At 44.6% G+C, this 24,811-nt stretch overlaps 1 protein-coding gene across 11 annotated transcripts in view; it reads left to right on the forward strand.

Annotated features, from left to right (window-relative positions):
- Nucleotides 1-24,811, forward strand: part of LOC101029820 (protocadherin gamma-C4) — a 186,330-nt gene that overhangs the window by 31,260 nt on the left and 130,259 nt on the right. The window contains exon 1 of one of the 11 annotated variants that reach the window (XM_074380780.1): nucleotides 316-2,736. The exons of 6 other annotated variants lie outside the window; for them this stretch is intronic. In XM_074380780.1, coding sequence (XP_074236881.1) covers nucleotides 316-2,736 — 2,421 coding nt within the window. 4 more of the 11 variants (XM_074380799.1, XM_010338158.3, XM_074380772.1 and 1 more) reach the window with 4 other exon arrangements.

A 24,811-nucleotide genomic window follows, 5' to 3' on the forward strand; every position in this document is an offset into this window, starting at 1 on the left:
AAAAAAGTTCGTAGCAAACATTTACAAGTCGTTGGTGCAGTTTCCTGAGGAAACCTTTGAGCGTCGCTGTCGGTCAAAAGAACGAAGAGCAGATAGCACAGAAGCGCTTGGGAGTCTCTTAGAGGGGAACTTCCTGCACAAACCAACCACACAGAGGAGGCCAATATAGATTTGGAAACAGAAAACAGAAGCAGGAAAAGTAACCTTAGCCCGGATTCTGCCATCTACGGAAGGCTTAGCCGGAATTCTGCTATCCACGTAAGGCTTATTTCTCCTACGGGCAAAGGAGCAAAGGGAGCCGGAGGGAGACAGAGGATGAAGGCGAGTGCAGGGAGGCGCAGGCTGGTGCAGTGGCTGCAGGTACTGTTACCCTTCCTGTTGTCTTTGTTTCCCGGAGCTCTCCCAGACCAGATCCGCTATTCAATTCCAGAGGAGCTGGCCAAAAACTCGGTCATAGGAAATGTCGCCAAGGATCTGGGGCTCAGCGTCCGGGACTTGCCGGCCCGAAAGCTGCGGATTAGCGCAGAGAAAGAATATTTCACAGTAAACCCAGACAGCGGGGACTTACTTGTGGGTGACAGAATAGACCGAGAGCAGATATGTGGGAAGAAGTCTCTGTGCATTCTGGATTTCGACACTGTAGCTGAAAACCCACTAAATATTTTCCACATAGCAGTAATTGTGCAGGATATAAATGATAATACCCCACTATTCAAACAGAGTAAGATTGATTTAAAAATTGTCGAATCCACTAAGCCAGGTACAACATTTCCACTTGACCCAGCCCTGGATTCAGATGTTGGTCCTAATTCACTACAAAGATACCACCTTAATGACAACGAATACTTTGATCTCGCTGAGAAACAGACTCCAGATGGACGTAAATATCCTGAGTTAATTCTAAAACATTCTCTGGACAGAGAAGAGCACATTTTCCATCAACTGGTCCTCACAGCTTTGGATGGTGGAGACCCACCTCAAAGTGGCAGGACCCAAATCTTAATCCAAGTCACAGATGCCAACGATAACCCTCCGGTGTTCAGCCAGGATGTTTACAGGGTCACCCTGAGGGAGGACGTGCCCCCAGGTTTCTTTGTGCTTCAAGTGACTGCCACTGACAAGGATGAAGGCATAAATGCGGAGATCACCTACTCCTTTCATAATGTGGACGAACAAGTGAAACACTTTTTTAACTTAAATGAAAAAACAGGAGAAATCAAGACAAAGGATGATTTGGATTTTGAGATTGCAAATAGTTACACTCTGAGTATCGAAGCAAAAGATCCTGGAGATCTAGCAGCCCACTGCATTATCCAAGTTGAGATTCTTGATGAGAACGATTGTGCACCTGAAGTTATTGTGACTTCAGTATTTACTCCCCTACCAGAAGATTCGCCACCAGGAACAATCATCGCCTTGATAAAAACGAGAGACAGAGACTCTGGAGAAAATGCAGAAGTTTACTGCCAGGTGTTGGGAAATGCCAAGTTTATTTTGAAATCTTCCTCAAAGAACTACTACAAACTAGTGACAGATGGCGCCCTGGACCGGGAGGAGACCCCGGAATACAATCTCACCATCACAGCTACCGACGGCGGCAAGCCGCCCCTCTCCTCCAGCATAATTGTCATCCTGCACATCTCCGACATCAACGATAATGCACCTGTTTTCCAGCAGAATTCCTACATGGTTCACGTGGCAGAGAACAATCCTCCTGGCGCCTCCGTCGCTCAGATCAGTGCCTCTGACCCTGACTTGGGCCCCAATGGCCAAGTTTCCTACTCTATTGTAGCGAGCGACCTGGAGCCACAGGAGCTTTTATCCTACGTGTCAGTGAGCGCGCAGAGCGGGGTGGTGTTCGCCCAGCGTGCCTTCGACCACGAGCAGCTGCGCGCCTTCGAGCTCACGCTGCAGGCCCGCGACCACGGCTCGCCTGCGCTCAGCGCCAACGTGAGCCTGCGCGTGTTAGTGGGCGACCTCAACGACAATGCGCCGCGGGTGCTGTACCCCGCGCTAGGACCTGATGGCTCCGCACTCTTCGATATGGTGCCGCGCGCCGCAGAGCCCGGCTACCTAGTGACCAAGGTAGTGGCGGTGGACGCAGACTCAGGACACAACGCTTGGCTGTCCTACCACGTGCTGCAGGCCAGCGAGCCCGGGCTCTTCAGCCTGGGGCTGCGCACCGGTGAGGTGCGCACAGCGCGTGCCTTGGGCGACAGGGACGCGGCCCGCCAGCGCCTGCTGGTCGCCGTGCGTGATGGAGGACAGCCGCCACTCTCCGCCACCGCCACGCTGCACCTAATCTTCGCGGATAGCCTGCAGGAGGTATTGCCAGACCTCAGGGACCGCCCGGAGCCCTCTGACCCTCAGGCGGAACTGCAGTTTTACCTGGTGGTGGCCTTGGCCTTGATCTCAGTGCTCTTTCTCCTCGCGGTGATTCTGGCTGTCGCCCTGCGCCTGCGACGCTCTTCCAGGGCAGAGGATTGGGGCTGCTTTCAGCCTGGTCTCAGCTCCAAGCCTGGACCTGGGGTTCTCCCCAATTACAATGAGGGAACATTGCCCTATTCCTACAATCTGTGTGTTGCTTCACAAACAGCCAAGACAGAGTTTAATTTTCTCAACGTGACCCCAGAAGTGGCTTCCGCACAAGATCTCCTCTGTGACAATCCCTCTTGGGAACCAAAAGCAAATCCTGGAGACGCTGGGGTCCCCTTTCCCTCAGATACTAGTTTAAAGGTGAGCTCTAATTCATTTATTTTCACTTCTGGCTTTATTGCTTCTTAGCAAATCACCTAACTTGGGTAGGAAGTTCTATTGCGTATTTGTGAGTCGGATTTGGTCAATGTTGCGCCTTAATTATCTTAATCTTATCTAACTGAACTTTAAGGATTTTCTGTCTGAAGTGTGAGATTTATTTACCCATAATTGCAAACCTTTACTGCATGAGATTCTGCACTGTACTTCATTTTTTTCCTCATCTTTACACTACTTCTCTCTGAAAGTTTGTTACTATTGGGATTTTAAGCAATTTCTTTCACTTTCAGGCTGTTTGTTATTCAAATTTTAGTTTTACTTCCTCTTAGAACCATAGTACTTCAGAGTCAAGAGAGTCCTCATTTTACTAGTTCTTGGAAATTGGGAACCAAAGAGGAAAGACTTTTATATGATGGCATGGCTTGTTAAACACAGGGCATGGGTAGGACATTGTCCGATTGACTTGAAGACCAAGATTCGATAAGCTAAATGTCTTGGAATCACAAATCTATTTTTAAAGGATAGGCAATGTTTGAGGTCTGAGGTGTCTGTTACAAAGAGTGCATTTAACAAATGTGAGAACTCATTCTCTAACATGGATATTAACAAATTGCTCTGGAGAAAAATTGCACATTGAGAAAAATCTTACAACCTATGCTCACATCATTTTCTACCAAATATAACTTAAAACTTTGCTTTTGAATTTCCTAATTATATAGAATTTTTTATTTTCTTAGTTTTCTATACAAGTGTCATTAAATTAAATGACTTTCTGAAATGTTCATTTTTTTTCAATCATGAGGTTTTTCTATTTCTGTTGCTGTATAAAGATTATAGTATTAAATATCTGTCTCAACATAGAAAGGCCACTCAGTGCTGCTCGATGATAAGTATCTGGTCATGCTTTCCTGCATGGATGTTGAAATAAAGCCCCATTCTCCACAGTTGCTATACTGATTGTCACTGAAACTACAAATATTTGAACGTGGTAAAAGAAAAACATAAAAATGCATAGTTAACCCAACTCAAACGCTGTCTGAGATGGTGCAGAAACTTTCTGAGGTCCTCACAAGTAACAAAGATCTTTTTTTTTCTGCATATGACAGCTAATATAACTTACATAAATCAGTAGGCCTTTTTGGAAAGGTGCATTAAGAACTGGATTTGTTTCCTTGGCAGTCTTAAGCATGTTTTTATAAATGTATCCTAATAAAAAGATGAAATCTTGAATCCTACAAAGGTAAGAATTTGAACATCCTAATTTAATGGACTAAATATAGGTAAGAGGTAAATAAAGGACATAGGCTCAACGGTGAATTAAATAAAACTTTTGTAAGGTATTGGAATCTAATAATCATATTGATCTCAGGGATTGTGGAATTGTTGCTGTTTCAGAATTAAAGCATAACTGTCATAAACAATGCTACACAGTTAATCATGAAGGATACAGCAACATTGTTAGAAATAAAAATATAGCTAAGGAGAAATAAAAAAGGAATTTGGTGTAGTAACTTGTTAGGACTCTGAGCGTCGCTGTTGACCAAAGTGGGAAAGAAGCTGCAGCGGTGACCCGACTCTGCTCCCTCCATACTAAACACGCACAGACCAGACAATCTCCTACGAAAAGCCAACCCTCCACTCCAATTTTCGTCAGGGAATATGTACCCATCAGCTTTAGATAAATAAGGAAGGAGCGGGCTGAAACAGGACTAGGAGAAAATTGGGCCGAGAGAAGACAATGAGGAGTCCACCGAGGTGCTGGGGCTGCGGAGAGCTGGGGCTGCTTTTCACGCTCCTGGGGACGCTATGTGAGCCAGGATCCGGGCAGATCCGCTACTCAGTGCTAGAGGAGCTGGACAAAGGCTCCTTCGTCGGCAACATCGCCAAGGACCTTGGGCTGGAGCCCTGGGAGCTGGAAGACCGCGGAGTCCGCATCGTCTCCAGAGGTAGGACGCAGCTTTTCGCCCTGAACCCGCGCAGTGGCAGCTTGGTCACCGCGAGCAGGATAGACCGGGAGGAGCTCTGCGCTCAGAGCCCGCTGTGTGTGGTGAACTTTAACATCTTGGTTGAGAACAAAATGAAAATTTATGGAGTAGAAGTCGAAATAATCGATATTAATGATAACTTTCCCCGTTTCCGGGATGAAGAGTTACAAGTAAAAGTTAATGAAAATGCGGCTGCAGGAACCAGTTTAGTGCTTCCCTTCGCGCGCGATGCGGATGTGGGTGTGAACTCCCTCCGGAGTTACCAGCTCAACTCCAATCTGCACTTCTCTCTGGATGTGGTAAGCGGAACTGATGGGCAAAAGTATCCGGAGCTGGTGTTGGAACAGCCCTTAGACCGCGAGAAAGAGAGTGTTCACGACCTCTTACTCACAGCTTTAGATGGCGGAGACCCGGTACTCTCCGGCACCGTGCACATCCGTGTTATGGTCCTCGACGCAAACGACAATGCTCCCCTGTTCACTCGATCCGAGTACAGCGTGACTGTTCCAGAGAACATACCTGTGGGCACTCGGCTGCTCACGCTAACCGCCACGGATCCAGATGAGGGAATAAACGGGAAACTGACCTACTCTTTTCGCAATGAAGAAGACAAAATCTCAGAGACATTCCAACTTGATTCCAACCTTGGGGAAATCTCAACTATACAATCACTGGACTATGAAGAATCCAGATTCTACTTCATGGAAGTGGTAGCTCAGGATGGAGGCGCTCTTCTTGCCAGCGCTAAGGTGCTGGTCACAGTACAGGATGTGAATGACAATGCCCCCGAAGTAATCCTCACCTCTCTCACCGGTTCCCTCTCTGAAGACTGTCTTCCCGGAACTGTAATCGCGCTGTTTAGCGTACATGATGATGATTCTGGAGAAAATGGTGAGATTGCATGTTCTATTCCTAGGAACCTGCCTTTTAAATTGGAAAAGTCAGTTGACAATTATTATCACCTATTAACAACTAGACACCTGGACAGAGAAGAGACTTCAGATTATAATATCACTTTAACTGTCATTGACCATGGAACCCCACCCCTCTCTACAGTAAACCACATCCTCTTGAAAGTGGCAGATGTCAATGACAATCCACCCAACTTCCTTCAAGCCTCCTACTCCACCTCCCTCCCAGAAAACAACCCCAGAGGTGTCTCTATCTTCTCTGTGATGGCTCATGACCCCGACAGTGGTGACAACGCTCGAATCACCTACTCCCTGGCGGAAGATACATTTCAGGGGGTACCCTTGTCCTCCTATGTCTCCATAAACTCTGACACCGGTGTCCTCTATGCACTGAGATCCTTTGACTATGAGCAGTTGAGAGAGCTACAGCTGTGGGTGACAGCCAGAGACAACGGGAACCCTCCACTTAGCAGCAACGTGTCGCTGAACCTGTTCGTGCTGGACCAGAACGACAACACGCCCGAGATCCTGTACCCCACCCTCCCCACAGACGGTTCCACCGGCGTGGAGCTGGCACCCCGCTCTGCAGAACCTGGCTACCTGGTAACCAAGGTGGTGGCGGTGGACAAAGATTCAGGCCAGAACGCCTGGCTGTCCTACCGCCTACTTAAGGCCAGTGAGCCTGGACTCTTCACGGTCGGGCTGCACACAGGTGAGGTGCGCACAGCACGGGCCCTGCTGGATAGAGACTCGCTCAAGCAGAGCCTCGTGATGGCCGTCGAAGACCATGGCCAGCCCCCTCTTTCCGCCACTGTCACGCTCACCATGGCTGTGGCCGACAGGATCCCTGACATCCTGGGTGACTTAGGCAGCATTAAGACCCCCACTGATCCTGAGGATTTGGACCTCACATTCTATCTTGTGGTGGCAGTGGCTGCAGTCTCCTGTGTCTTCCTAGCCTTTGTCATCGTGCTGCTGGTGCTCAGGCTGAGACACTGGCACAATTCACGCCTGCTTCAGGCTGAAGGCAGCACGTTGGCAGGTGTGCCCGCCTCACACTTTGTGGGCATGGACGGGGTTCAGGCTTTCCTGCAGACCTATTCCCATGAGGTCTCCCTCACCGCAGACTCGAGGAAGAGTCACCTGATCTTCCCCCAACCCAACTATGCAGACACACTCCTTAGTGAAGAGAGTTGTGGGAAAAGCGAGCCTCTTCTGATATCGGATAAGGTAGATGCAAACAAAGAAGAACGACGAGTTCAGGTTAGTTTTCTCTTTCAATGAGCATGACTGGAACATTTTCATTTGCTTCCTCTTTCATTTTTCTGTCGTATTCAAAATCAGCTAGCTACATAAATAGTGAAACATTATTTGCTGTATTGGAGATTATTTGATTTGATTTGATAATTTATGCTTTCTCCATTTGTTTTTAAATTCTGTTTTGGGAAATCTAGTTGATATCTGCAGACTTAAGTGAAACAAATGCCTTCAAAGAAAGTGATAAAATATAATCATTTTACCCAAAGATTTTGTTATATTGGAACTGCAGTTCTATTAATAGAAGAGAAGTTTCATTAACTCAGATTGTTAGATGTATTTGTTCTCTTTTGAATATCTGCCTAGACACCATTAGTGAAAGTGTTTTGAAAGGATAATGTGTAGGACTGACATTTTAGGCTACCTGAAATTTGTTTAAGGAACCAATTTACAGTATTTACATAAACCAGTGGAAAGGTACAGAGAATTTCTGCATCATACATATCAGAAAAGTAGATTGAATTTATAGTGATGATAACATGTAGCATTCTAAAATCTGGAGAGTTTGTGTTAAGCCATGTAATTATTGGATATGTGGGCTTGTTGAGAGGAGAAGTCAGTGTAAAGGAACCTTAAAATTAGGCTTCATTCTGTAATGTAAAGTCTCCAAAGAGATGCATACTGCTGCATTCAACAAATATAAATATGTTACACACGTGGCTCTTCTAGTATAGATAATCTGTTCACTTATTAGAATCGATACCTACTGAATATATTAGTGTTTCTTTAAGTGTAGGTGCAATTATCCTTTATTACTTGAGTCTAAGGTTGTATTTGAAAACAACGATTCAACTTAAGGATGGTTCAAATTTTTAAATTTTATTTCTAAGTAATGTGCTCATCTTAAATTAATACATTTGCCTTAATGAAATACTAGTCTATGTGCCTCAAATTCCAGGAGGATGTCTTGTGTAATGAAAGAACTACTAGATTTCCCTTCTGCATCCGATTTGAAGATGATTTTCAGATGCTTCTTATTAAAATATTCTTAATCTTTCAAATTTTGTACTTTTAATGCCTTGAACATCAGCTTCAAATAATGACTAAATAAGGGGAAAATGTAATAAAATATTACAAATGGGATAGTAAGTTACCACATGAAAGGTTAATTGACACGTTAAAGAACTTAAGACCACTTGATTTTTATTTATTTTTATTTGGTCAGAATGTCCATATATATATATACACCTATATAGACACATACACACATGGACATTCTGACCAAAATGTAAAATGTACAGACTCACTGAATAGTGAATGCATCCAAAGAGTAACAAGAGAATCTATATAATAGGTGCTGACATCATTCACTCCTATGTGAAAATTTGCTTTTCCATTTTTCTTTTTTTAAGAAAATGTTATATGCTTCTCAGAGTAGGGTATTTGGGAAAAAGTAAAGGTTATAGATTTGGGTACGTTTCCTCTGAGTTAACTTTTTTGTATGCAATGGAAAAATATCTTTAAACTCTCTATAAACTACTAATAGACTTTATAAAATACTTGATCCGTACATTCTGAATGTATGCACTATATATACTATATAGTTTTAAGTATCTGAATCTTTAGTTTGATATGTGCTCTGAAGGATAATTTTCCATACTAATTCAAGTGTTCATACAATAAACACTTGGCAGTATGTTGGAAGAAACTAGTCTTGGCATGTTTTGGAGCAAATTCTTGAGTCAGTTATGTTTTTAATGTTTGTATAAAGGTGCCAGTGAGTGGCTGTCTAGAATTCTGGATGCCATGAGTAGTTTAAGATGCTATAATGCTTTTCCACTATAAGGGAGTTCAATGTGGAACTCTTTGCTTATTGCTGCACACCTGCCTAGTTTTAGAATAACAATACATTATGTAAGGTTAACATTATTTAGGAAGATTTTCTAGTTTGGAAGTGGAATTGAAATTGCCTGACACCTGTCAGAAATATGGAAAATGGCATGTTATTGACCAGGGAAAAGTGTAAGTAACAAAAGGGTGGGATGATCAGATGATAACCTGAAAACCAAGGAAAAGTGGACAGAAGGATTACTTACATAATCAAATAATGTAATTATAAAGACTCACAATTCATGCCCCAATCTTAATAACTCATCATCGTTAGGCTACTTGAAAAGAAATAGTATAATTCAGGACCATTGTGATGTAGTATGTAAAAACATCCTTTGTAAAAGTTTTTTATCTGGGCCAGGGTGGCTCGTGCCTGTAACCCCAGCACTTTCGGAGGCTGAAGTAGGAGGATTGCTTAAGACCAGGTGTTCTAGACCAGCCTGGACAACATAGTGAGATCCCACCTCTATAGAAAAAATGTTTTCAATCATACTTATTTAATTAAAAGTAGACACTTGGAAACAAAGGAAAAGACACCCTCTTGCTTCTTACTATACTTTTATTTTATAAGGGCAATCATTTCCTTATTACGTAGAACTTCTTTTGAGGGAATATGATAAAGATAAAAGAAAAGAAAGTAAAAGATAGAATAAAACTAAAAGCTATGAGATTATAACTTTTAAAAGTTAGAAGAAAAGGAAATGGAATGCAGTAACAGTACACATGAAGTTGATATTTCAAGCATTTTTATACTACACCATTACCAAAAATAGCTTTCATTTATATGATTTTCTATGTATTATTTGGTCCTCATTTCTACTAAAGTAAGCAGAGAAGATGTTATTATGACCATTTCATGAAAATGTAAACTAAAAGCATGACGAGGTTGAGCAAGATTGTCTTTGCCCTTTGACAAGTAAAAGGCACTTGATTTGGATGGATAAAGCGCAAATTAAAAGAAACAGACTAAAGATGTAGTAAATATTTTAATGTTTTTCAAAAGTCCTTTTAAAATGGGAAGGATGAGTGTCACTGAGTGTCACTATCAGTACGCTGCAGATATTTTTCCTAACTGGCCCATTTGAAGCTCATTTAGTCACCACTACTGCAGTTCTGCAGCGGAGGCGCAGGGTGCCGCTGCCGGTTAGTGCTGTGCAAAGCATTGGCTCCTCCCGCCGCAGCCGACTCGGAAGAAAAGTGCACTCTTTAGCCGGCTTCCTGAAGCGGAGACATCATTAGAGAACCCACGCAACGAGACAAAGCAAGCAGTTGGTCCTGCCCAGACAACTCTTGGGATTATTTAAAGATCTCCTCTCCTCGGATTTAGAAAGGCACAGGCGCAGAGAGTGAGATGGGAAACAGCTCCGGATGGAGGGGCCCAGCAGGGCGGAGGCGAATGCTGTTTCTCTTCCTGCTGTCTTTGTTAGGCCAAGCGCCGTCCGAACCGATCCGCTACGCTATTCCGGAGGAGCTGGACAGGGGCTCGCTGGTAGGGAACCTCGCCAAGGACCTGGGGCTTGGCGTGGGGGATTTGCCTACTCGGAACCTGCGGGTTAGTGCAGAGAAGAAATTCTTTACCGTGAATAGCGAAAACGGGGACTTACTTGTGAGCGACCGTATAGACCGAGAGCAGATTTGTGGCAAGAAGTCGGCGTGCGTTCTGGAATTCGAAATGGTTGCTGAAAAGCCTTTCAACTTTTTTCATGTAACTGTGCTGATCCAGGATATTAACGACAACCCACCGACCTTTAGCCAAAATACCACTGAGCTGGAAATCAGCGAACTGGCGCTCACTGGAGCCACCTTTGCCCTGGAATCTGCGCAAGATCCTGATGTAGGTGTCAATTCGCTGCAGCAGTACTACCTCAGCCCTAATCCGCACTTCTCTTTGACTCAGAAGGAGAACCTGGATGGCAGTAGGTACCCAGAGCTGGTACTGAAAGCACCCCTGGACAGGGAAAAGCAGCCACATCACCACCTGGTCCTCACAGCTGTGGATGGGGGCGAGCCCTCTAGAAGCTGTACCACCCAGATCAGGGTAATTGTCGCAGATGCAAACGACAACCCCCCAGTATTTACTCAGGACATGTACAGGGTCAGTGTTGCAGAGAACCTGCCTGCTGGCTCCTCGGTATTAAGAGTGCTGGCCACTGACCTGGATGAGGGCTTCAATGCCGCGATCACCTATGCCTTCATCAATACTGGTAAGGCAGTGAGACAACTGTTCAAGTTGGATAGTAAAACGGGGGAACTCACCACTATTGGAGAACTGGACTTTGAAGAGAGAGAGCGCTTCACAATTGGGGTGGAAGCAAAGGATGGTGGACATCACACTGCACATTGTAAAATACAAATCGATATTTTGGACGAAAATGATAATGCCCCAGAGATAACCGTGGCTTCTGAATCCCAACATATACCAGAAGATGCTGAGCTGGGGACTGCTTTTGCCCTGATCAAAACACATGATCTAGATTCTGGATTTAATGGAGAAATCCTATGCCAACTGAAAGGAAAGTTCCCCTTTAAAATCGTTCAAGATACCAAAAACACATACAGGTTGGTGACAGATGGAGCCCTGGACCGGGAGCAGATCCCAGAATACAATGTGACCATCACAGCTACTGACAAAGGCAATCCACCACTTTCCTCCAGCAAGACCATCACTCTGTACATACTTGACGTCAACGACAACGTTCCAGTTTTCCACCAGGCCTCCTACATGGTGCGTGTAGCTGAGAACAACCTGCCAGGAGCCTCCATTGCGCAAGTCAGCGCCTCGGATCCCGACTTGGGACCTAATGGCCATGTCTCCTACTCGATAGTGGCCAGTGATCTGGAGCCGCATGAGCTGTCGTCCTACGTGTCCGTAAACGCGCAGAGTGGGGTGGTGTTCGCGCAGCGCGCCTTCGACCACGAGCAGCTGAGCGCCTTCAAGCTCACGCTGCAGGCCTGCGACCAGGGCTCACCGGCTCTCAGCGCCAATGTGAGCCTGCGCGTGTTGGTGGTCGACCTCAATGACAATACGCCGCGCGTGCTGTACCCAGCTCTGGGGTCCGAGGGCTCTGCCCTCTTCGATATGGTGCCACGCACCGCAGAGCCTGGCTACCTGGTGACCAAGGTAGTGGCGGTGGACGCAGACTCAGGACACAACGCCTGGCTGTCCTACCACGTGCTGCAGGCCAGCGAGCCTGGGCTTTTCAGCCTGGGGCTGCACACGGGTGAGGTGCACACAGCGCGTGCCTTGGGTGACAGGGAGGCGGCCCGCCAGCGCCTGCTGGTCGCTGTGCGTGATGGAGGACAGCCATCTCTTTCAGCCACCGTCATGCTGCACCTAATCATTGCGGATAGCTTGCAAGAGATACAACCTGACCTTAGCGACCGCCCCACGCCCTCCGACCCTCAGGCGGAGCTACAGTTTTATCTAGTAGTGGCGTTGGCCTTGATCTCTGTGCTCTTCCTCCTCGCAGTGATTCTGGCAATTGCCTTGCGCCTGCGACGCTCCTCCAGACCCGCCACTGAGGGCTACTTTCAGCCTGGTCTCTGCTCCAAGACTGTACCTGGAGTTCTCCCAAACTACAGTGAAAGGACTTTGCCTCATTCCTATAATCTGTGTGCTGCCTCACATTCCTCAAACACCGAGTTTAAATTTCTCAATATAAAGGCTGAAGATGCTGCCCCACAAGATCTTCTATGCGATGAAGCATCTTGGTTTGAAAGTGCTAGTAATGACAATCCAAAAATGCCTTCTAGTTCAGGCAATTTGCAACAGGTGAGTTTCTTCAAACCTTTCCATCTATAAATATAAGTGGGTTTCAATTTATGGATTTAGAGATGAAAAGTATACAGAGTAAATATTTTCTGATTCCATTATTTTATTGATTTTCTGGATATAGAGTAGGGTGTCAGAATTTCTTTCTGGGTTTATCTGTGTTGCAGTTGTTCTTTCATAGATACCCTCCTTTTGATAGTCTTGAAACTTTTGTTAATCCTAATATGCTATAATCAGAAACATTCTTCTTCTTCTTCTTCTTCTTTTTAATGGGTTTTCACCATGATGGCCAGGCTGGTCTTGAACTCCTGACCTCAGGTGATTCACCCACCTGGGCCTCCCAAAGTGTTAGAATTACAGGCGTGAGCCACTGCACCCGGCCCAGAAACATTCTTAACACAGTATTGTCTCACGCTGTCATTTTCAGACATTCTATCCAGAATTAGACACAAATATGCACAATTAAGCAATTTGCTTAGTTTTGATGCAGCCAATCCTAAAATATATAAAACATAATATATATCTTAAGACATTTTTATGTAACTTGTATTTAATATTTTTACTTCCCTTTGCACGTTTTTAAATGTATACATGGATGTTGCCTATGTCAGGGTAGTTCTTAATTTCTACGGTAATCAAAAGAAATAATGGCATCTAAAATGGCAACTCTTGTCATGGGCACTGTAGTGAATTGATTCAAAACGTGTTTGTGTAGCTTATGCCTGTAGTCCCAGCTATTTCGGAGGCTGAGGTGGGAGGATCCCTTGAGCCCAGGAGGTTGTGGCTGCGATGAGGTATAATTGTGCCCCTGCACTCTAGCCTGGGAGACAGAGGGAGACTTTGTCTCTAAAACATGTATTTGTGGTTGTTAGTACCTTTGTTGAAAATGGGACTAATGTAAATGATGGTGGACTGTGATCATTCAAGATTTGCAGAAGATTATAATATTATTTCTGTTCCCTGAGGTCCTAAAAGATATTTTCACAAAAATGAATGGTAAACTTCAGAGAACGTTAAAAATTATTTGAAATGATCTCTGTCATTCTTTTAAATGCTTCATCATCTTGGGGAAGGAAATATTAGGAGTGTCACCTTTGCAGATTTAGCAGAAATAAAATTCTCTATATGGTAGTTTCACAAAACGATGCAGTATTAATTTAGGACTCTAAGCGTCGCTGTTCACTAACCCGGGCAAGAAAAATCGACGAAACCCGAGTTATATTCTCCAGCCACAGAGCAAATCAGACAGGAAAGCAGGAAAGCTGTGCACAAACTCTGACCTGAAACGCTTCGCATCTGATCTCTGCTTGTTGAAGGACCTTCACCTCTATTTCTCAGAAGCGCAAAAGTGATGCGGACCTGTTCTTCCCCTTAATCCCAAGGAAGTCTCTAACAAGCCAGCAATGGCGGCTCTGCAGAGGCGCCCGCGGCGCAGCGAGCAGCTCTCGCTCCTCACGCTCCTGGGGACTCTGTGGGGGGCTGCGGCAGCGCAGATCCAATACTCTATTCCTGAGGAGCTGGAGAAAGGTTCCTTCGTGGGCGATATTGCCAAGGACCTGGGGCTGGAGCCCCGGGAGCTGGCGGAGCGCGGAGTTCGCATCATCTCCAGAGGTAGGACGCAGCTTTTCTCTCTGAACCAGCGCAGCGGCAGCTTGGTCACCGCCGGCAGGATAGACCGGGAGGAGCTCTGCGCTCAGAACCCGCGGTGTCTGGTGAGTTTTAACATTCTTGTCGAGGATAAACTGAATCTTTATCCCGTGGAAGTGGAAATAGTGGATATTAATGACAATACACCCCGATTCTTAAAGGAAGAATTGGAAGTGAAAATTGTCGAAAACGCAGCGCCATCCTCTCGTTTTCCACTAACAGAGGTCTATGACCCCGATGTGGGAAAGAACTCCCTTCAGGGCTTTAAGCTCAGCAGCAATAGTCACTTCTCAGTGGACATACAAAGCGAAGCCCATGGGCCCAAGTACCCGGAGCTGGTGCTCGAGGGCACCCTGGACCGGGAAGGAGAAGCCGTTTACCACCTGGTCCTTACTGCCATGGATGGCGGTGACCCTGTCCGCTCAAGCGTCGCCCGAATTCTGGTAACAGTTCTAGATGCAAATGACAACGCTCCAGTGTTTACTCAGCCTGTCTACCGCGTAAGTGTTCCTGAAAACCTGCCAGTAGGCACACCAGTGTTAGCAGTAAATGCCACCGACCTGGATGAAGGAGTCCACGGGGAAGTAACTTATTCCTTTGTGAAGATTACAGAAAAGATCTCACAAATTTTCAGTTTGAATGCTTTGACTGGAGAGATTTCAACTTCTGCAAATCTCGACTATGAGGACTCGAGCTTTTATGAGCTGGGTGTTGAAGCCCGAGATCGGCCAGGTCTTCGAGACAGAGCGAAAGTCTTAATAACTATCTTGGATGTCAATGATAATGTACCAGAAGTGGTTGTTACATCTGGAAGCAGAACAGTTGCTGAAAGTGCGCCTCCAGGAACAATAATCGCTCTTTTTCAAGTGTACGATCGAGACTCTGGACTGAATGGTCTGGTAACCTGTTCCATCCCGAGAAGTCTCCCATTTGAATTGGAAAAATCAGTTGACAATTATTATCGATTAGTGACAAATGCAGCTCTAGACCGGGAAGAGGTGCCCTTGTACAACGTCACTGTGACAGCCACAGACAAAGGAACACCATCTCTGTCTACAGAAACAATCATCTCCCTAAATGTGGCAGACACCAACGACAACCCACCCACCTTCCCCCACTCATCCTACTCAGTCTATGTCCTTGAAAACAACCCCAGGGGCGCCTCCATCTTCTCTGTGAATGCCCTGGACCCTGACGTGGACCAGAACGCCCGAGTCACCTACTCACTGGCAGAAGACACCCTCCAGGGGGCGCCTCTGTCCTCCTACGTGTCCATCAACTCTGACAGTGGCATTCTGTACGCCCTGCGCTCCTTCGATTACGAGCAGTTGAGAGACCTACAGCTATGGGTAACAGCCAGCGACAGCGGGGACCCGCCTCTCAGTAGCAACGTGTCACTGAGCCTGTTTGTGCTGGACCAGAACGACAACGCACCCGAGATCCTATACCCCGCCCTCCCCACAGATGGTTCCACCGGAGTGGAGCTGGCGCCCCGCTCCGCAGAGCCCGGCTACCTGGTGACCAAGGTGGTGGCGGTGGACAGAGACTCGGGCCAGAACGCCTGGCTGTCCTACCGCCTGCTCAAGGCCAGCGAGCCTGGACTCTTCACAGTGGGGCTGCACACGGGCGAGGTGCGCACGGCGCGGGCCCTGCTGGACAGAGACGCGCTCAAGCAGAGCCTCGTGGTGGCCGTCCAGGACCACGGCCAGCCCCCTCTCTCGGCCACCGTCACGCTCACCGTGGCTGTGGCCGACAGCATCCCCGAAATCCTGGCCGACCTGGGCAACCTCGAGCCCTCAGAGGGTTCTCACAACTCAGACCTCACGCTGTACCTGGTGGTTGCGGTGGCCGCGGTCTCCTGCGTCTTCCTGGCCTTCGTGATCGTGTTGCTGGCGCTCAGGCTGCGGCGCTGGCACAAGTCACGCCCGCTGCAGGCTTCGGAAGGTGGCTTGGCGAGCGTGCCGGGTTCCCACTTTGTGGGCGTGGACGGAGTTCGGGCTTTCCTGCAGACCTATTCCCACGAGGTCTGCCTCACCGCGGACTCTCGGAAGAGTCACCTGATCTTCCCCCAGCCCAACTATGCGGACACGCTTATCAGCCAGGAGAGCTGTGAGAAAAACGAGCCTCTTCTGGTAACTCAGGATTTACTTGAAACGAAAGGAGACCCCAAGCAACTTCAGGTGAGTTTATTTCCGCAAAAGCGGAAGAGTCATCTGATCTTCCTGCAACCCAACTGTGCAGACACGCTCATCAGCCAGAACGGCTGGGAGAGAAGTGAACCTCTTTTGGTAGGAAGATTCGTGATTTTGTAAAGCGGAAGATTCCGTCGTTCAGGTGAGGGTATTGTTTTTATTGGTTGACGAGGATTAAAAATTATCTTTGATTAGTGCTTAGTTTTCTTAGTCCTTTGCAGGAAATCATATAATTTTAATGTTTTTCTTTCATAAGAAAAGATTATTTTTAAGTCTTAATTTTGTGGGGGAAAATAATGCATGTCCTAGTTTTTCTTTATCTTTCTCTTCTTGGCAAACTGTGTCAGGGATCAAGTACATCTCGTTTCTTAGGTTTTTCCTACTATGTGACATTTGTAAGGTTCTTTCTTTTTCTGATGTGGGAAAATAACCTTAATTTAGATCTGTATTAAAGAAGATCAAGATCTTGGTTTTAGGTAGAGTGGTGGCTCACACCTGTAATTCCACCTCTTCAGGAGGCTGAAATGGGAGGACCCCTTGAGGATAGGAGTCTGAGACCACCTTTAGCGACATAGCAGGACTCTGTCTCTATCAAAAAAAAAGAAATTAGCCAGATGTTGTGGCATGTGCCTGTAGTACCAGCTACTGGGGAATCTCTGATAGGAGGCTTGTTTAGGGGTCCTTGTACAGGGTTCTGAGTCTGCTGTGAGCTATAATTGTGCCACTGCACTCTAGCCTGGGAGACAGAATGAGACTCTCTCTCAAGAAAAAAAAAAAATTGTTTTTTCTCAGTGTTATTTAATAATCATAAATGGGCCGGGCGCGGTGGCTCAAGCCTGTAATCCCAGCACTTTGGGAGGCCGAGGCGGGTGGATCACGAGGTCAAGAGATCGAGACCATCCTGGTCAACATGGTGAAACCCCGTCTCTACTAAAAATACAAAACATTAGCTGGGCATGGTGGCTCATGCCTGTAATCCCAGCTACTCAGGAGGCTGAGGCAGGAGAATTGCCTGAACCCAGGAGGCGGAGGTTGCGGTGAGCCGAGATCGCGTCATTGCACTCCAGTCTGGGTAACAAGAGCGAAACTCCATCTCAAAAAAAAAAAAAAAAAATTATAAATGACAGAGGTTCATATGGCAGATGTTTTACCTTTATTACCTGGAAATCAAAATTATTTTTAAAAAGATAGGAATCATTGAAAACTGCAGCAGGGAACACCTGATTTTTGGTGTTAGAACTATCTGTCATTTACTTGGGCCAGTTACAGTCACTATTATCTTCCAATTAAAATTAAGATTAAAAAGACTTACCAGAGATTGGATCTCCCTCTGTTGCCCAGGCTGGAGTGAAATCCACTTGTAACTGTGTATCCAGGGCAACTTGGATCTATGTTCCTAGGTTGCAATCCTCAAGTTTGGCCCAAATAAACTCTGCTTATATTATCTTTTAAGACAAGACTTTATCTATCTAACTCAGATTCTAAGAAAATAATTTTATAAGACTTCTTTCAAACTATAAAGCAGTATAGTGAACAAGTATTTGTTGACATCACCATTATTATAACTATTGGGTTGTTAACAAATAACTGTAAGTACCTGATGCTGTGTGCCCACTATAATGTCTTTTGCATACTGTGTGCCTGATAGTATTTAAGAGTAAAAATTAATTTTAAATCATGCTCGGTAGTGTATGCTTACAGGGAATATCTCCAAAAATAGATGACTGAATGGCAAATGGGAGAACAAATTTAATGGGGTTCAAATAAAAACTTAAATATTTCAGCATTTTAACCCAGACAATAAGGCTTCCATCATATAGAAACTCTGTTGAAATATTTCAAGAGAAAGGGTACTATCATTTAGAAGAATGATTAGTCTTATTTATTATGACTGAAACATGCAAACAAAATCATTGTTTCATGAACAGAAAACAGCAAAGTTTTTTACTATCAACGATGTTCAAAAAGAAAATGGATCACTAAGGAGGTAGGCGATTTCTGTTATCAGCAGTCTTCAGAAGTTATGTTGGTGGCCCTGGAATTCATGGAGCACAGGGGCTTCTATAATTTGATGAGTTGTTGAACTACAATATACTGTAGTCAAGATTTTTTTCCAGTCGAGTTGGAAGATTCTCCAATCTGGTGTTATTATAGAATGGATTGGCCACTTGTGCATCCAAATTTATTATGCATGTGAAAGAAAAAAGTAATTGAGAAAATATATTGAAAATAAATGAGAACCTCCTGTGTAACCTGACTTTGTCAGTCTTCATAATGATAACATTGAGTTGATGTTTCTTTAAATAAGGTGCTAAGAATAATACATGTTTTTCTAAACAAATATTGTGGCATTTACATTTAAGGAATCATTATAGAATTATTTATTTCAAGTTTCCAAATGTATATACCTAACCAAGAAATCAAATCATCCACATTTTCCAATCTAATTTGCTTGTACATTTGTTATATAATTTGATAAAGTAACAATTTTAAACAACTTGAATCTTGGATATTAGTCTCATGAGTTAGGCGGCCTGTTATACATGTGAGGATTTATTTCATAAACTCTGAGCGTATGAATGTTATTTTACTATATCACCAATTGAGGACGGTAAAATACATCTTAAACATTTGTTGTTATAGGCAAAGCTCACTAACTACTTTCTGTGGATCTCGGCCTGTTTTACTTTATTCTCTTATTACCTGTGACCATTTCATTTAAACAAATAAAACATTTCATCTATGGAAAAACTACCAACTTCTACTTTCATAAAACTCATTCATTCATGTGGACTGACTAACTATTAAACATCCTGGTAACCATGGAATTGGCTAAGTTCTGACTAAGTGAGTTTCTTTGATCCAACTGCAATACAGATCATTAAGAATAAGATAGGTTGTCTGAGATTTGAGAGTTCAGTATAGAATTTTGAAGCATCAGGGAAAAAAATCTACCAAATTATTGGATTATTTTATTGTCTGCAAAAGCCTTTTTTTTTTTTTTTTTTTTTTTTTTTTTTTTTTTTTTTTTTTTTTTTGACAGTCTTGCTCTGTCTCCCAGGCTGGAGTGCAGTGGCGCAGTCTCTGCTCACTGCAACCTCCTCCTGGGTTTAAGCAGTTCTCCTGCCTCAGCCTCCCGAGTAGCTGGGATTACAGGCATGTGCCACCATGCCCAGCTAATTTTCGTATTTTAATAGAGATGGACTTTCACCATGATGTCCAGTCTAGTTTCGAACTCCTGACATGAAGTGATCCATCTACCTCTGCCTCCCAAAGTATTGGGATTACAGGTATGAGCCACCGAGCCTGGCCTAAAAGCCATTCATTTCTGATCAAACTTCTGTTGAGGTGGCAATTGTCAAAGAGGACGGAGTAAAATTTCAGAGGAGAATCATTGGAAAATACCTATATCTTTGCTTGAGAATGAAAATCTAAATGGAACTTCAAAGAACTTTTTTGTTTGTTTTTAGTTATAAAAAATGCCCCAAAAAGAAAAGAGAGAAGATAATCAATTTGATACCTGGGAAGCTAGCAGACTTTACATAGAATTTTTTTTTTTTCCTTTTTTTTTTTTTTTTTTTTTTTTTTTTTACCGGGGGAAGCTGGTCTTTCAGAATCAGAGTTGTTGTTGTTTTTTTTTAATGCAACCAAACAAATGATCAGAATTCTTCCCAATATTTTAGTCAATAATAATATGCCCTCTTTAAATTATGAAATGATTTCAATTTGTTATGATGAGCTTATGTTAGATTTTATTAAACATATCTTGGTAGTTTAGTAAAGATCTTTAATATTTAATTTTATGATGTTCGATAACTCAGAAAATGTGAACGCTAGAGAGAATGAAGACAGTTACTCGCTAAGGTGTGTATCCTTTGTATTCAGAGTAGTGTACAATTTAACTAGATGTTATTTCTTTCTCTCCAAAGAAGGTACAAAGACACAGTAAGTTAAGACTTTTTAAAAACAATAGACTAAGAAGCAAATGTGAGATGAAACTATGAATTTTGAGGCATCAGGTAGAAATGGATCAAGACATTGAGAGCTGTAACCTCCAAACATGAAAGTCTGTTTGAAAATGTCTGCAAGTATTTGTGTTATTTAATGACCTTATACTTTGCTTGCTTCAACAAGAAGTTAAAAAGTACCACTAAACAAATAGAATTTAACACCAGTTTACAGAATTCATCTCTAATACCTCTGTTAGTTCCTTTAAGCTTATCTACTTTCATTCAATAGTCTTCCAATTTGACAAAATCAATACAGGGCATGTAGTGTATATTACATAATACCCCTTCTACGCCTAGGATAGTGCCCTATAATTGTATACTGGAATACAAAGTATAAATATTAATGCTAAGCAGGTAAATAAAGAATATGCATATCTTTATATTAGTTAAAGTGATATTTCAATGCTTAATTAAGTTCAAGTTAGTCAGATTTTACCACCAAAATACATTAAAATAAATTTTAAGATTTTGAAAAAAAAAACTATCTACTTTGTGAATGCAAACATAACTATGGATTATTTTGGTAGATCAAAGCAGAATTTCCTTCAAAGTATTTCCTGTATTCTGGAGCAATGCCACCAGAAAGCATAAATAGGTTACTTAGGAGCCTCCCACAAAACTGTTAAGCTTTCTTAGTATTAGTTCTGGATTTTCCACCTGGTTCCACCAGCCACTCTCCAGGACCTGAAATAATTTACAAAGCAAGACTGTTTCTTGCTAGGTCTTTATTCCAGGGTATGTCATTTTCTTTTATTCTGCAAATGTGTGAAAGGAACTTTCTTTTATTTCTGCTAGCAAAGGGTAGCCTCTGAACTGTCAATAATTTAGTTTTACTCTATCAACATCAATGGAGAAATGAGTACCTCTAAGGATCCTCTCAAGACAGTCATGTATTTTGCTCAAATACTGTCTAGAGATCCTTTTTTTCTCAATTATACGAGAATAGGATAGGATGAAGATTTCAATTGCATAATGAAAAGAATCAGCCAATCCATTATCCATTTTCTTATGAATTCACAGCCCAGTAGGATCTCTGCAGATTTCTGCCCTCTGTAGAAAATGGCTTGCTTCTATAGCTGATTGTTATAGTCAAGACCAACAATGATTTCTTTCTTTTCTCATAAGACTGGGAGTGAGAATGTTTGGATTTCTACAATGTTCTGCTACTATATAATCAGGAAGAACGCAATTCTCTCTCATTTTTTTGAATGGTCAAAATAAAGGTGTTATACCATTTCTAAGGTTCTATACAATAAAAAATTTATTAAAATATGTCTATATCTTACAATGATTTTGACTTTCTGAATCTTGCATGGTGGTGTCTAGGATATATATGTTCAATTAATATTGAATTAATTAAAATTTATATACACTGATGTAAATATTTTCTACATAAAATCTTTCATACAAATTTAAACAAAGTTTACCTTTTTGTCTTCAATGGCTGATTTTCCTATGTGCGATAACGTGTAAGTCAGCGCCCAAAAGAGTCACTTGAAAGTCTCAAGGCAAAGCAGAGTTTTAACAAAATTATCTAAGATTATCAAACACCTGTCCACAAACACTGTTACATTAATTCAGTGTCTTAAAATGGATTTTTAAATTATCAGGAATATCTAGAGTGAAGAAATTCAACAGGGAAATTATGAAAGATGAAACAGTTTTCTATGAAATCAGTGTATTGTGCATCAATCTGGTGCAGTAACTTAGTAAGGACTCAGAGCGCCGCTGTTCACCAACCAGGAAAAAATGGTGCGAGAGCTCGCACAGAAACCACCGAGTTTTACAGGACAGAGAAACGACAGATTGCGGAAGGCCCTCTCCCAGGCTGCACTAAACTCAACTCTATCCTGCGGATTCTGCGCTCCCTTTCCGAAGACAGAGGGGTCCAGCAAGACACACCGGCACGCATTCAGAAGCACTTCCCGAGACGGGCGTCTAAGCAAAAGGAGCAGGACGACTATGGCGGCTCAGCCGTGGGGCGGAGACTGCAGAGGATTCGTTCTGCTCTCCATCCTCCTGGGGACCCTGTGGGAAGCCTGGGCAGGAGGTATTCTCTACTCAGTGTCCGAGGAGACGGACAAAGGGTCCTTTGTGGGTGACATCGCCAAGGACCTGGGGCTGGAGCCCCGGGAGCTTGCGGAGCGCGGAGTCCGCATCGTCTCCAGAGGTAAGACGCAGCTTTTCGCCCTGAACCCGCGCAGCGGTAGCTTGGTCACTGCGGGCAGGATAGACCGGGAGGAGCTCTGCGCTCAGAGCCCGCGATGTCTGGTGAACTTTAACATCCTGATGGAAGATAAAATGAATCTTTACCCTATAGATGTGGAAATAATAGATATTAACGACAACGTTCCAAGATTCTTGACGGAAGAAATAAATGTAAAAATAATGGAGACTGCAGCTCCTGGGGTTCGATTTCCGTTAAGTGAGGCTGGGGATCCAGATGTGGGCACGAACTCCCTCCAGAGCTACCAGCTCAGCCCCAATCGCCACTTCTCCCTGGCTGTGCAAAGTGGAGACGACGGAACTAAGTACCCAGAACTGGTACTGGAGCGGGTGCTGGACCGGGAGGAAGAGAGGGTTCACCACCTGGTCCTCACAGCCTCTGACGGCGGCGACCCGCCCCTATCCAGCACCGCCCGCATCCAGGTAACAGTGGTGGATGTGAATGACCACGCACCTGTCTTCTCTCTGCCTCAGTACCAAGTAACTGTCCCCGAGAATGTGCCAGTGGGCACAAGACTGCTCACAATACATGCTATCGACCTGGACGAGGGAGTCAATGGGGAAGTGACATATTCCTTTCGGAAAATAACACCTAAACTTCAAAAGATGTTCCATCTAAACTCACTTACTGGAGAATTATCAACTTTAGAAGGATTAGATTATGAAGAAACTGCCTTCTATGAAATGGAAGTTCAGGCTCAAGATGGTCCTGGTAGTCTGACAAAGGCGAAAGTACTGATCACAGTTTTAGACATGAATGATAATGCTCCAGAAGTGACTGTGACGTCTTTAAGTAGCTCAATCCCTGAAGACACACCTCTTGGGACAGTAATTGCTCTTTTCTACCTGCAAGACAGAGATTCTGGAAAGAATGGTGAGGTGACCTGCACCATTCCAGAAAATCTACCTTTTAAATTAGAAAATTCAATAGATAATTATTATAGATTGGTCACAACCAAAAATTTGGACCGGGAAACACTTTCTATGTATAATGTCACACTCAAGGCCACAGATGGTGGAACTCCTCCCCTGTCAAGGGAAACTCACATCTCCGTGCAGGTGACAGACACCAATGACAACCCACCCACCTTCCCCCACTCCTCCTACTCAGTCTACATTCCTGAGAACAACCCCAGAGGGGCCTCCATTTTCTTGGTGACTGCACAGGACCACGACAGCGAGGAGAATGCCCAGGTCACTTATTCCTTGGCTGAAGACACGATCCAGGGGGCACCAGTGTCCTCATATGTCTCCATAAACTCTGACACTGGAGTCCTGTATGCACTGCAATCCTTTGACTATGAGCAGTTGAGAGAACTACAACTGAGAGTGACAGCACGTGACAGCGGGGACCCACCTCTCTGCAGCAACACGTCACTGAGCCTATTCGTGCTGGACCAGAACGACAATACGCCCGAGATCCTGTACCCCGCTCTCCCCACAGATGGTTCCACCGGAGTGGAGCTGGCGCCCCGCTCCGCAGAGCCCGGCTACCTGGTGACCAAGGTGGTGGCGGTGGACAGAGACTCGGGCCAGAACGCCTGGCTGTCCTATCGCCTGCTCAAGGCCAGCGAGCCTGGACTCTTCACAGTGGGGCTGCACACGGGCGAGGTGCGCACGGCGCGGGCCCTGCTGGACAGAGACGCGCTCAAGCAGAGCCTCGTGGTGGCCGTCCAGGACCACGGCCAGCCCCCTCTCTCGGCCACTGTCACGCTCACCGTGGCCGTGGCCGACAGCATCCCCGAAGTCTTGGCCGATCTGGGCAGCCTTGAGCCCTCCGACGGTCCTTACAACTCAGACCTCACGCTGTACCTGGTGGTGGCGGTGGCCGCGGTTTCCTGCGTCTTCTTGGCCTTCGTGATCGTGCTGCTGGCGCTCAGGCTACGGCGCTGGCACAAGTCAAGGCTGCTGCAGGCTTCCGAAGGTGGCTTGGCAAGCGTGCCGGGTTCGCACTTTGTGGGCGTGGACGGGGTGCGGGCTTTCCTGCAGACCTATTCCCACGAGGTCTCCTTCACTGCTGACTCGCGGAAGAGTCACCTGATCTTCCCCCAGCCCAACTATGCGGACACACTCATCAGCCAGGAGAGCTGTGGGAAAAACGATTTGCTAACATCCTTAGATTTAAATGAATGCAAAGATGAAGTGCCAAGTATTCAGGTGAGCCCAG

This window comes from Saimiri boliviensis, chromosome 1, assembly GCF_048565385.1.
Source record: "Saimiri boliviensis isolate mSaiBol1 chromosome 1, mSaiBol1.pri, whole genome shotgun sequence".
NCBI lineage: Eukaryota > Metazoa > Chordata > Mammalia > Primates > Cebidae > Saimiri > Saimiri boliviensis.